The sequence below is a fragment of the Centrocercus urophasianus genome, unplaced genomic scaffold (assembly GCF_019232065.1).
Source record: "Centrocercus urophasianus isolate 14NV4802_14NV808 unplaced genomic scaffold, USGS_Curo_1.0 seq_9, whole genome shotgun sequence".
In the NCBI taxonomy this organism is placed as follows: domain Eukaryota; kingdom Metazoa; phylum Chordata; class Aves; order Galliformes; family Phasianidae; genus Centrocercus; species Centrocercus urophasianus.
Window position 1 is genome coordinate 16,883,451 of NW_024885532.1, and position 14,655 is coordinate 16,898,105.

The 14,655-nt window shown below is 37.6% G+C and overlaps 1 protein-coding gene across 1 annotated transcript in view; it reads left to right on the plus strand.

The window, feature by feature from the left end:
- Window positions 1-14,655, plus strand: part of DIAPH3 (diaphanous related formin 3) — a 229,272-nt gene that overhangs the window by 10,641 nt on the left and 203,976 nt on the right. Inside the window, exon 2 of the mRNA XM_042839146.1 lies at window positions 10,308-10,481. Coding sequence (XP_042695080.1) covers window positions 10,308-10,481 — 174 coding nt within the window. The remainder of the gene's footprint in view (window positions 1-10,307; window positions 10,482-14,655) is intronic.

Genomic DNA, 14,655 nt, shown 5'->3' on the forward strand with positions numbered 1-14,655 from the left:
ATCTTGAAAATTGGCAAGTATTTGTCCTGTAGACAGAATGTAAATGGTACCAAGAGAAACAGAAGCTTTGCACAGTGCTTGGTTGTTACCTCATCAAACAAGAAATGAAGATTTTCTAGCTGCTTGTTTCATGTCAGTTCTTTTCTAATAGATTGTGTTTAGTGATTATCTGTCCTTGATGGTCCATGTATGCATTTCTCCATGAGAATGGGAGAGGAAAGATGTTCAATACTTCTCATACTGCAGATTAAGCTAAAACAGAACAATTTTTAATCAAGTTTCTTGATAATATGCTACTATAACTAGTGAACAAACAACGCATTTCAGGTAGCTGGGCTTTTTCCACCTAAACCTACTTCATTCTCCCATTTGGTACTTTCTAATCTAGTACTAATGCTTTTTTTGTTTGTTTCTCTCTCTCTCTCTCTCTCTCTCTCTCTCTCTCTCTGCCTCCCAAGGCGTTAAGGTCCAATCACTGCACTAAATAGCTTAAACAGAAGATATAAAGAAGTACAGGTTATGCTCCAAGTGTGTGTATTTATTACAAAATTTATGTTGTGCTCAGCCAGTGATGAGATATTGGATTATGTCCAATTTTTAAAGCGTGTTTAGCATCACTTTTTAGATAAAATCTTTCTGATGAGATAGATGGAAGGTATGTGTGTTAACTTTAATTCTGGAGACCTACAAGGCATTGCGCTTAAGCTCTTGCTCCAGATACGTGCATTAGGAGATACTCTCTGTAAGCAAAGTCAAAACTTAATTCATAGCCTTACCTTTTGAACCTAGTATTTGTATATGTTGTTGGTCAAATTGCACTGATACCAACATTTGGAGTCCAGTATGCTGAAATTTTTTTCTAAAAATGCTTCCTGTTTTCTATTCCTTTTCTCTGGAGTTCATTCTTCCACTTCCTGTTTGGATTTAACGACTTCAGCCAGGGAAGGGAGTCTAACAGACTGAAGGGTTTCCCACATCTTTCAGTAAGCTCAGCATGAAGGTGGGGGTTTCTTTCTGCTTGAAGAGTTTAGTGGTGTGGTTTTGTTTATTTATTTATTTTTTTCCCCTATCTTCTTCCGTATCATCCAGCCTCAGTTTGGAGTAACTTTTGCCCTTGAACTGAGGAAACAGTATCAAAGTCAAGATTATTCACTTATTTTTGCAGAAATGCCTGTAGGTGCTGTTTTCATAGATCTGTGGCAATTTTACCTGAGGGAACAGTCATGCTAAATCAACTGTGAAACTCTGAAAGAAGTGCACAACCAATATTTTTGTGGAACAATTCCAGCTTCTTTAAACAGTAAATCTTTTAAGTACTCTGTGTCTCGAGAGTCTGTGGGTGTTTCTAGTATTCCCATGTTTAAGAAAATTGGAACTTTGCATTGCCAAACTCACTGCAAACGCTTTAAAGGCATATCATTAAATTTCTATTGAGAAACTCTGTATCTGCTTGTGTTATGAGTTTACAATTCAGTTTTATTGTTCCCTTCTTTGTGCATTCATTTCCTTGAGTCTATCTAAGATAGGTAGTAGGAAGCCGAGTCTCAGCTGATGTAGTGTTCTGTCCTTGATGTATAACTTCTGCTATTAAATCACTTCTGTAGTTCCCTGCTTTATCCCTCTTTGACTGTAAATAAGACCACCCATGCCAGTTGATTCCACTTGATTTGTTGGTTCCCAGAACATTTGCAAAGCAATTTGTATCAATCCTCAGAAAACAGCTGCTTTATCCTCTATAGATTATTTTAGGATCTAACTTCTGCAAATGGTTAACCACCTTCAACCTAAATTTTTCATGTAACTGGAAAATTAATACAAGCACGATAGATTCGAGAGTTGCAATAATTTACTTACACTCAAATGTGCTTGAGAATTTATTGTGGCATTTACATTTACTTCAAATTCAACAATATACAGCAATTAAAACCCTACTTTTAGATATACCATATATGTCCATTAGAATTATACTCAATTTATTGGTTTACAATGTATCCTACATATGTCAGTTTTGTGTAAAACCTCACTTTCATAGGAGAACTCTCTTAGCAAGTTTCCTCAACAGAAATGTGAACATGAATATGGTTATACAGATATGTGTTTTTAATTCATAATATTAAGGTGTTAATTAAAAGTGGGAGAAAAAGATGAGGGAAGCAAGATGGCAGATGGAGTAATACCTCTAATTCTTTTAGCATGGGTTTTGAAATTCTGAAGAGCCAGCAATTAGTCTGCTGATAATTAATCCATTGATTCCTGCATTATCATGCGTGTAAATTCAATAGACACTGTTGTCTTACAGAAGATGGTATAAGAAGTTTTCACTAAGATCAAAGTGAGAACACAAATAGATGTAGTTCCTGTGGATCTGATCAGAAAGTGGGATAAGCTGGAAGGTTTTTCAGCTTGGACACTTCCTTGAATCTCTGTGACTTTGATCTTCAGGTCTTTTAAAGAGAACCTATGAAATTGGAAGCCAATAAAAGTTTGGATGCCATTCATCCTGTGATGGCTACTTCATTGTGGCTTTTGCAGATATTTTTCATATTCACTGATTCAAATTGTGATACCTACTTAGCAGTTGGTCTGAAATAAAGTCTCGAGGGGGTGAGTGGCACTTATCTGGAATTGTCATTTTATGTTTTTCCTTAATGTTTAGTATCATCGCTTCTTAGGGGCTTTGAGTATGTTTAGAATGCTCTTAATGTATTTCCAACAGTGAAGGACATCATTATATTATGTTTGATAGCAAGAGTTGGGCTTTAAGCTCTATTAATATTTTAAGTAGCAAAAATACTGCTTCTGACCTTACTGTCAAATTGGCTATAAATGTGTAAATCATGTTGGGCAGAGGGAATTTTTTGCTTTGTTAGGGATGGAAAATGTTGGGGACAATAAATCCAATAAACTATGTCATGTCTCCATGCCTAATCAATAGTGAGACTGAGTGTATATTCCCAGTAGGCACACACACAAACACAAGTGTACAATATACACAGATATAAGTATACCTGGCCACGCTGATCAAAACTGATGTTCTCAGCACTTGTACAGCGATTGTAACTTGAGGCCATTACCTCTTGTCCTGTCGCTAGTTACCTGGGAAAAGAGGCTGACCCCCACCTCACCATAATGTCCTTTCAGGTAGTTGTAAGGAGCAGTAATGTCCCCCCTGAGCCTTCTCTTCTCCAGACTGAACAATCCCAGTTCGCTTAGCTGCTGCCCGTAAGACTTGTGCTCCAGATGCTTCACAGCTTCATCGTTCTTCTCTGGATATGCTTCAGAGCCTCAATGATTTTCTTATAGTGAAAGGCTCAAAACTGAGCACAATACCTGAGGTGTGGCCTTACAGAGCTGAGTACGGAGGGACTACAGCCTCCTGGTCCTGCTGGCAACACTATTTCTAAGACAAGCCAGGATGCCATTGGCCTTCTTGGCTACCTGGGTACACTGCTAGCTCATGTTCACCAACTGCTGATTAATGCCCCCAGATCCTGCTGATAGGTGCTGTCGGTTGCTCTTTTGAGCAGTTTCTTTAATGTGACAGTGTTTAAAAACATTCATTAGAATTGAAATCCCTAACAGATTGGAGCATTGCTCTGATTACGCCACCTTTAAAATAAATGGTCACATTCACTTCTAGTAATAAAGAAGTTAAGCTCTCATCTTTTTTTCTGTATGCACAGTTTCTTACCTTTAAGTTACGTGAGAACTTAATTCATTTGCATATCTTTTGCTGCCAAGAAATGATTGAGATAACTTCTAGTGTGTAGATGCTGTCAGCACTGTACTGTATATGCAGTAACATATTCTCATCGTCTGTTAGAGTTTGTTAGTAATGTCTGACTGCCATGCTGCTGACGTTGTAGTTTCACAGAGCTTTGCTATGGAACAAAGTTGTGGAAGGAGTGCTACTGTAAGGCAATTTTAAAATGTATTGTAGTGTAAGGGACCATACAGATTTTCTGTGATGACTCCCTGACAATCTTCAGGGTGATAAATGTAAAAGGCTCCTTAGAAGTGTTCTCTTGATAACTCACATCTATGTGTTGACTGCGATTTACTTTTCGCTGTATTTCAGTTCTGACATTTAGGATTTTGTTTCATTCGCCTTGACATTTCTTCTTGTGGATAATTCAAACTGGCAGAATAAAGTGCATGGCTAGTTATGGAACTTCCAGTCTTTGGTGGTGGGAGGCATAAAGGCGTAAAAATTAAAGTATACACAGACATCCCATTGCTTTAAATTCAAGTTTATAAGTAAAGACTCATACTTTTTCTGCTGTGCTAATTCATTTCTTTATCTTTTTTCTTTTCATCTTCTTCTATTTCACCTTAAACAAGTAAAAACAAAGGCAAAGCAAAAAAAGAAAATCCGTCTTCCTCCTCTCCTTTCAAAGAAAAGGCACCCCCTAAGCCAACCAAAGACACAAACCAGCCAAAAAAGAATAAAGGGGGGGGGGGGGAGAAAGAGAGTAAAATAGCTCAGCCAGTCCAAAACCCCTGTGTTTTGAGCAGAAAAGACTTAGGACAGTTTCAGCTAGCTTTTGCTAACAGGACAATGATATACCCCTACTACTTGTAGAAGTTGCTTACCTCTGGATGGAGAACTGGTCGTACTTTCAGCTGTTTTTATTTTCAAGTGCTAACATTTCTTAGTTAACTTCACTTCTCTTTCTAATATCACATAATTTTTAACTTGAGTGCTATTCATGCACAGTTGATTTGTTTTTACAATTTAAAACAGATTTTACTGGATATTTTTGTACTCATTATTTTACTACTGTTTTTTATAGCTTACTTATCTAAAACGCAGTTTTTCTTAACTCTAGCAACATTGTGCTATGGTGATAGGAATATATTCTTGTTGGAACTCACTAGCTGGTCACAGATTCCCTGTAACGCTTCTGTGTACTCTATTGAAAAAAAAATATCTAACTTTCTCCTTTGAGTGCTCAGAAGTATCATATTGCATCTCTCTTTTTTCCCCTAACACCTTATTGCCTTCGAACTTTTGACTTTGGGTAGTCTTCTGAGTTCAGGCAGTACTTCAAGATAAATCTCAGTTTGGAGAATTTCAAAGAGACTATGGAAATATTTTTTATCAAGACCATTTGATACACTTATTTATTCTTTGGCTATTTGTAATACTGACTGTACAAAGATTCTAAGGAAAAGAATTTTTCTCTTGAGAAAATTGTTCTAAAAAGCATTGCTTCAATATACTTCTGAATGTTTTTATTGGTTAGAACAGGAAAGCTGTATTTAAAAAGATAGAATGTCAGACCTTCTAGAAACTGTAATGATGCTGATACAAAGCTGTCTTTAGATATCTCCCACTGCTTAGCTTGGTTTAAATATATTTTTGATATAACATAGAAGATTATTGAACTATATTTTTGCCATTTCCTCCTCTGCACTTGGATCGCCAGCAGCATCAGTGGTAAATTTCATTACAACCAAGCAATGAAATTTCTATTCCTTGTGTAAAGAGCTTTCTGTGGACCATGAAATTATTCACTTGTATGGAGTACTGAGAGGTATTAACTTTTCTGAAGTACCAGTAATGCGAAATTCAAGAGTAATGGATGTAGAATACCCACACTGTGCTACTGTTCAGGTTTTGTGAATTTTGTTGTTATTGTCTGTGTTGGCTATGTTGGGATGGATGAGAAACTGACTGAATTTATGGATCAAGATTACAGAGAGGGTAGGGACAGTTGACATTATAGATTTGCTACAGGCCACCTGACCAAGATGACAGCGTGGGTGAAACCCTCCATGGACAGATAGGAGAGGCATCAGGTTCACAAGCCTAGGTCCTCATGGAGGACTTCAGCCACACCAAAATCTATTGGAAAGATAACACAGAAAGACATAAGCAATCCAGGAGGTGCCTGGATTTGTTGGTGATAACTTATCCAACAAGGAGACAATGAGGTGAGATGCAATGCTGGACCTCATTCTCACCAAAAAGGAGGGGCTGGTGGGGCATGTGAAGCTCAAGGACAGCCTTGGCAGCAACGACTGCGAAAGGATGGGGGTCAAGATCCTTAGGGAAGTTAGAAAGTAGTGCAGCAAGCTGGCTACTCTGGACCTCAGGAGAGTGCATTTTGGCCTCTGGGATCTTCTTGGTAGAGTAGTGTGGGATCTAATCTTGGAGGGAAGAGGGCCCGAGTAAACTAATATTCAAGGATAACCTCCTTCAAACTGGAGGCTCAGTGCATCCCAACAGCAAGAATGTTAGGCCATGTGCCAGGAGATCTGCCTCGATAAACAAGGAGTTCCTAGAGAAACCCAATCATAAAAAAAGAAGCTTGCAGAGGGTGGAAGGAAGGAAGGACGAGTAGCCTGGGAGAAATACAGACAAATTATCTGAGCAGTCATGGATCAGAGCAGTAAAGCTAAAGCCCTGGTAGAATTAAATGTGACCAAGGATATCAAGGGCAACAAGAAAAGCTTTTGTAAGTATGCTAATGATAAAGGGAAGACTAGAGAAAACATGAGTGCCCTCTAGGAGGAAACAGGATATCTGGTTACTTCAGTCTTCACCAGCAAGTTCTCTACCCACTCCAACCAAGCCATAGAAAGCAAAGGCAGGGACTGGGAGCATGAAGAATTACGTGCTGTAGTAGAAGATAAGGTCTAAGACATCTGTGGAATGTGAAGATGCACAGGTCCATGGGACCTGGTTCAGATGAATCTGTGGATCCTGAGGGAAGTGGCTAATGAATTTGCTAAGCCACTATCTATTGTATTTTAATGTCATGACAGTCCCCCATGAAGTTACCACTGACAGGAAATGGGAAAACACAACCTAGATTTTTAAAAGAGGAAAAAAATAAGATCCAGAGAATTTACATGGCAGTCAAAAATCATGGAGCACATCCTACTGAAAATGGTGCTAAGGGACACCAAACAAAGAAGTGTTTAACGATGGCCAGTGTGGCTTCACTAAGAGCAAATCGTGCATGACAAATTTGGTGGCCTTTTGCAGTGGGGTTAAAGCATTGGTGAATGAAGGAAGAAAAACTGATGTTATCAACTTGAAGTTGTGCCAAATATTTGATGCTGTCCTGGTCAGCATCCAGCTGGTCTCTAAAGTGGAGAGAGACAGATCTGATGAACCAAACCACTCGGTGGACAAGAGCTGTTGTCATTGGCTTGATGTCCAAGTGAAGACTAGTCATCTGATGTTCCTCACGGCTTGCTAGTGTTGAGACTGGTATTGTTTAACATCTTTGTTGGTGACAAGGACAGTGGGATTGAATGCACCCTCAGTAAGTTTGCTGACAACACCAAACTCTGTGTTCCAGTTTAAACATTTGAGGGTTTTGTTGCCATCTAGAGGTACCTGGACAGGCACGAGAGGTGAGCCTATGTGTACCTCTTGAACTTCAGCGAGGCCAAGTGCCTCACTGCACCTGTGTGGGGCAATCCCAAACACAAATACGTATTGGATGGAGAGTGACAGCAATCCTGAAGAGAAGGATTTGGAGCTGTTGGTTGATGAGAGACTCAACATGAGCCAGCAGTGTCTGCTTATAAACCAGAAGGCTAATTATATCCTGTGCTGCATGGAAAGAAGCATAGCCAGCAGGGCAAGGAAGGTGATTCTCTACTGCACTCTTATGAGAAGAGAAGCTGGATGCCCCATTTCTGGAAATGTTCAAGACCACGTTGGATGGAGCTTTGGGCAGCCTGGTATAGTAGGAGGTGTCCCGGCACAAGGAATAGGGGCTAAAACTAGATGATCTTGAAGGTGTCTTGCAACCCAAACCATTCTGTGACTCCTTTTTTTCAATTTCCCTTTTTTAGATCTATAGAATTCTTCATATTTCTTTGTTTTAGATTATTCAGAAGAATTTGTTTTACATGTTTTTAAATGCTTATAATGCTAGCATCTGACTTACTTTTCCTTGTTCTGTTCGACAAATATATTTGAATAGTGTGCTTTCTCCTTTAAGACAAGTGGTATTGAATTAGCTGATTATATGAAATATGAGTATTAGAAGCTCATCTGTAATGCTGCAGAGCATCTAGCACATAGTCTAATATTCTAAAAGAAGTTAAAACAAAGCATAAATTAAAAATGTGAACAATTGAAAGGAAGCAAAATACATCTTTTTAGGGATGAATCAGCCTTCATCCCTGAATTGTTGCTCAGTTCCTTATAGAATAAGAGGAACTCTGGGTATTTTATTTCACTGACTAGAGTGGTTTTGTTGACTGTCTCCCTTTTATCTTAAGAACTGCTCTGCCTTTGTGGAGCAGGAGAAGGAAGAGGGAAGCCTTAGGGAACAAGGGCTGTAAGAAAGGGAAGGAAGAGGGGACATGGAGGAACAAGTGCTTGGAGGTAGGGGCTAAAAGTTTTATGGATAAATGAGTTAAGAGGTGTAGGGCACATCTTACTTGTCATCCTTCTACCCACTGAACTGTCCTGAAATTTGTGATTTCAGCCACAGTGTTTTCCCTCTGCCCCTGCTTCAGTTCTCCGTACTAAGAATCTTCAAATATAATGGTGTGGGTTTCTTTGTTTGTTTTTTTGTTTTTTTGGTTGTGCCCTAGATAACAAACATGAGCACAGGGAAAAGCTGGTGGGTAACGTGTTCTTTGGAGCAGGTGTACTGACTGTCATTGGTGCTTATTGAAATCCATTCATTGAGAAGAAAGCTCTCCTATCGGTTGGTTTTATATTTTAAGATTCTGGTCTAGTCAATGAAGTTTGCAATCTGGCTTCATCTCTGCATGCTTGCCCTAGACTTATAGTTTTAACGACAGGAAGGAAAATTGCTGTCTGATCAAGATGTGAGATGGCTTTTGTCACTGATGAATCTGTACTTTGCTTTCCACAATGTTCTCCTCCCTTTTGCTTTTGTTGCATTCTCTTTCTTCCTGGGTCTTGCCTGTATAATTATTCCTTTTGAGTGTGCTTTCCATACTGCCTGCTGGTTTGATGTGACACTGAAGGGCCTCATCTTCCATGCTGAGTTCTTTTATGTTTATGCTATATTAATTTTCTGGTTTTGCATGTTCTACAACCATCTGTATGAGTGGCTTGTAATCTATGTTCTAAAAATGTTCTATTTCAATTTTGAACAGGAAGAATTTAAATTCTTTTTGTCTTTTCCTCTAAACCTCTCTTTATGCATAGTCAGTTTCTGCTCTGTTGGTGAGAGTGGAATGCTTATATTCAATTTTTTGCCACTAATTTTCTTTGTTCTCTCTGATCTTAGCTTCACAGATGCTGTAATAACTACTTGTCATTTAGTGTGGTAACTTTGATGTGTTTATTGAATGATATCTCAAAATACTCATCTTTAGGATTTATTGAAACCTCAATAGTATTTGCATAGCAGTTCAAAGATGTAAGGCTACTGATAAGGTTGAAATCTTGTCAAAAATCTTTTGTGCATCAAACTGAACTGGAACTTTCTTTTGTGTTGACAAATGTAACATTGCTGTTCATATCTGCTCAAAAGGCTGTTACAAGGATGATTCAGTCTCTAACACTGAAAACATCTTCAAATTTCAATTAATAAGTCTTTACTGAAATGTAGTTAATACCAAACCAAGGGAAAAAAAAACAAACAACAAATGCAAAACCCAAGCCCAAACACTTTTCCAAAGAAGCTTTAGTATCTTTTCAAAAAGTAAAGTAAGAATCATTGTCTTATATTGGTGATAAAGCTTTAACTTATTCATTAAACTGTGAATTTATACTACCTGTTTTTAACAACCTGTAAGTTTTTATGCTTCTAAGTGAATTTTTAAATAATTGGGACACAGAAAAGTGCTGAGCTCAGGTAATAATTGAAATGGAAAATAAATAGAACAGTGTCTTAGTCATGCTAACTTGTCTTATTAGTAAAAAGTAACATCACTATATATCATTATACTCTTTTACAATGTCAGGGATGCAGCCATTTCAGACTTAGGAGAAACAGTTTAGAACTGTGCCTTATATAAATCTACTTTTTTTTCTTCCATATTCTACATGTAATGGTTATGAGGAACTCTTCATAAATCCTTAGTTGGTTTTGTAAATACAATTTTCCTCAAAATTTTTTCCATGAAATTCTTATGTTCTGTGTGGTATCTTCATAATTTAGTGGAATTCTTATTTGCTACTGAAGTGCCAAGCAACTTACCATTATATGTATCCTTAAGAAGCCACTTTAATTAAGGCAGTTAAGAAACAGGTAAGTTACTACAGAAAAATCAGAATGTTGAGACTCCAAGAATACCCATCTAAATTAGGAGTACACAGAATGGGAAAAATGTGTGAAATATTCTGTTTCTGTTTTCAGCTGGACAGATTTGCCAGTATAAGAATTCCAGGGAGCAAAAAGGAAAGACCTGCTCTGCCACATATGAAGCAGTCACACTCCACAGATGGGTCATCTACACCTACTGATGTGGAAGATTTTGTTCCAAAACCCCTGTCAGAAGGAGAAATCATAGCACTCTTTGAAAAAATGATGGTAGGTGTCTTATACTGACTTTTTTCACTGAAGAATGCCGGCATGCATGATGATCTTCACCTGAATTACTATTTTTGTTGTTCTCTGCACCATTTCCAAAGAAAATGAAGCCCTTTAATTTTTGACAAGATTTGTGTGCCTGCAGTACTTAATATGGAAACGAAAGGCTTCTGATTATTAGAAGTGAGATTCTGCAACAGGTTTTGATGAGGAGAAAGAAGGGGAATCCTGCTTGCTTTTAAAATGACTTGAAACATAAAGGGGATTTATGCCTTTGAATGCCACAGCAGGGTTTCGTTCCAATCTAATATTTGCACAAAAAAGACTTGGAATTCTTGCCTCTAAGTCATTGTTTTCTCTACAAGGTGCATGCAGTCTTAGTGTAGTTTCTTCTGCAGCTGTCATCATTGATCTGCTACAAACGTGTGGTCACTTGCCAGAAAGATCATGTGATGTTGGTTCCACTTCAACTGGTGTTTTTTGTTTGGTTGTTTTTTTTTTTGACACAGTTGATGATATTTTAGGGAATGGAAGATCAACTGTTTAAAAGTAAAGAGCCCTTAGGGAAAAGAGTGAGATTGGAAAAGCAGAAATTCACAGAATTTCTTCACAGAAATTAATAATTACTTGTCTCCTGTGAAGCCCACATCAGCTACTATTGACTAGGTTGTGGAGGAAATTAAATGTAGTCTTAGAGGAGTGCTCTTATAGAATTTATAATTCCTAGTACTCTTTAGTGTTTAGTTTTGAAGGTATATTTGTACTACTGTTGAGAATTATGACTGAGAGAATAGTAATTTTTTGTAATTTCGTTGTTGAAGTCAAGCTTTCTGGAGATACTTTTGCTGAAAAATATCAGTTGGTCAGTACGGAAGGGAACAGCTTCTAAAATCAGAAACCTCACTGAGTACATTATGCTACCTTTTGGGTTTTCTTGGATAAATATTGCTTAATTTTTCCCACATTGTGTGCACTAATGTCCTGTTGGTGGTTGAAATTATGAAAAAGTTTCATTTTTGATCACGGAATTATGAAAGAATACATAATACCAGAGAGTCAAGGATGATTACTAGCTCCTTTCATTTCTGATTATTGCTGTTAGGAAGGTATTCATGAGAAATGATTGACTCATATTTTCCAAAGAGCCCACCTACAGAATAACTTGAAATGATTTGAGGGGAAATAAAAGATTCGAGTTGAAACCTAAGCCACAGTTGACATGCCTCCTTAAGCAGTTGAATACTTCTTATTTGTAAAATTCTATTGTTTTGGTGTTTCATATCATAGAATCATATCATAGAATGGCCTGGGTTGAATAGTACCACAATGATCATCTAGTTTGAAACCCCCTGCTATCTGCAGGGTTGCCAACCACCAGACCAGGCTGCCCAGAGCCACATCCAACCAACCTGGCCTTGAATACCTCCAGGGATGGGGCATTCACAACCTCCTTGGGCAACCTGTTCCAGTACATCACCACCCTCTGTGTGAAAAACTTCCTCCTAACATTTAACATAAACCTCCTCTGTCTTAGTTTTAAACCATTCCTCCTTGTCCTATCACTATCCACCCGCATAAACAGCCATTTTCCCTTCTGTTTATATGCTCCATCCAAGTACTGGAAGGCTGTAATGAGGTCTCCTCGGAGCCTTCTCCAAGCTAAACAATCCCTGTTCCCGCAACCTTTCCTCATAGGAGGGATGCTCCAGCCCTCTGAACATCTTAGTGGCCCTCCTCTGGGCTCATTCCAGCAGTTCTGCGTCTTTCTTGTGCTGGAGCCCCCAGACCTGGATGCAGTGCTCCAGATGGGGCCTCACAAGAACCAAGTAGAGTGGGACAATCACCTCCCTGCTGGCCACCCCTTTTTAATGCAGCCTAGAACACAGTTGGCTTTCCGGGCTGCAAGCGCACACTACTGGCTCATGTCCAGTTTCTTGTCCACCAAATCCTTCTCTGCAGGGCTGGTCTCCAGGAGATCTTCCCCCAGTACGTATAAATACATAATTAAGTGTAAGATCGCCCCAGCCCCGTAGTTCCCTGGGTCTTCCTTTCTCCCTTTCTTAAAAATGGGAGTAATGTTTCCCTTTTTCCAGTCACCGGGGACTTCACCAGGCAGCCATGATTTTTCAAATACGACGGGGAGCGGCTTGGCACCCACATCAGCCGTCTCATTGAGAACCCGAGGATGTTTCCTTTGTTTAAAAAAAAAAAGCAAACCAAAAAAAAGCAAGAGATGACTTCTTACAGACAGAATATAATATTTCCTATGAACGAACTTGCCCTTACATCTAGGATTATGCAATATGTTTTGTACTGATAAGTTTCTTAGTTTCTTGCCTTTTTTTTTTTCAGTATGGTTAGATGTTGGATATATTCTGCAACAAAAGCAAGGCCTTTGTTTTCACTTCATTACTCAATAAGTTCAGGAGTTTTATTTCCAGAAAACTGAAAAGAGCAAGACTACTTTAAACAGAGGATTGTAATAGCTACAGGCAAACATGAAACTTTGTTTAATTTAATTTCTCCATTATATAGCATATACGCACATTTCAATTTTATTGTGAAAGAAAATCTATGGTATTTTACAAGCAAGGTACTGAAGATGTGATAAGTTTCAGGAAAGGCTAAAAATGACCTAGGCATGGTTTTTTTTTTTTTTTTTTTTTTTTTAAAAATGCTTTACTGAATATTTTGGTTTCAGTCTTCTTAACATTCCTGTTAATGTAAGCTTTAAAAATACAATTGAAATACTGAATAAAATCCAGCTAGCACTATTATATATACATGTAAAGTATATTTTTGTTTGAGGTTAGTATTGCTATACATCTGTATACCTGTGGAAAGAATTTTGAGGCACAAAATCCTGAAGACATTTATTGGAACTTGCAAGAAAAAAAAAAATTGTCTGTTAATATCAAGATGGACTTTATTTTAGTTGTTAGAATATGGCTTGTCACGTGCACATCATAAAGGATATGTTGCCTGGTAATAAGAGTCTTCATAGATATGTTGTTCAGCATTTAATAGATGGTAGTGAATTAAATTATACTATTGTATGAAATGAGAGATACCTGTACATGATAACAAGGAAAAGACTAGAGAGAACAGTAAGGTCAATCTGACAATTTTTTCTTCCTAATTTTTAGCCCAAGGCATAAAGATTTTCATGCACCTGTTTAGAATTTACAATTGTAGTGAAATTGTAGTACTTTACATGCTTTGAAATAATTTTTACTTATAAAAAAAATTTTGAAGAAGTAAATTAGAAAGAACTTCCTTATCAGTTTCTTATTTTAAATGCCTTTCTGGTTGTCCCTAAATCCTTTTTTCCCAAACCATACATTCATGTCTGAGCTCCCCGATGAATTTTAGAAGTCCTGTAGTCCTGTCTGATTATGTAATTTCCTGCTAAAAATTTTCCTGGCTAGCAAACAAATAAACAAACAAACAAACAAAACAAAAAACCACCCTAAAAACTAAAAATTAAATTTGTAGCCTTCCATCTTTAGTACTTTGATTTTTGACATCCTGAAGACTTCACCTTGTGTGGTTGATTGTTCTCATTCTCATCCTGAAAAAAACCTGCAGCTGCTTATGAAAGCTTTAATAAAGACAAGCAGCTTTAAATATATTTTCTGTTTTTATTTTTTTCCATAATGTTAAATACAGAAAACTTACCCCCACCTTGTTTTGTTCCCAGACATATGAAAGTCTTATACATTATCCCAACAGTGTTTTAAAAGCGCACATTTTGGATTGATTTTTTTTTTTAATTCTTTTTTGTGCAGCATTTTTGAATGATGCCAAGTTGCCTATCATTAAGTAAATCATATTGGTTTATTGTTTACTATCACTATCAACAAAAATCTAGAAAACGTAGCATTTATTTTCAAGATAATGCCCCAACATTTGGTTTACTAAGAGGCAAAATGCAGTATTCAGCTATTGCACAAGGCAGTTGTCAATTTTTTTCATGGATTCTGGTAGTCAGGATGGCAAACACAGTGCTGATCTGTTTCTTCCAGATCCAGACAAATACTAAAATAAAAGATTTAAGAACATTTGAGTTCTTCTCAAGGGAGTTCTTCTCATGTAAAATGGATAGGAACTGTAGTAATATGAAGAAAAATAGATGGATGAACTGTTGAGATTTACATAACTAACGTGTTATGTA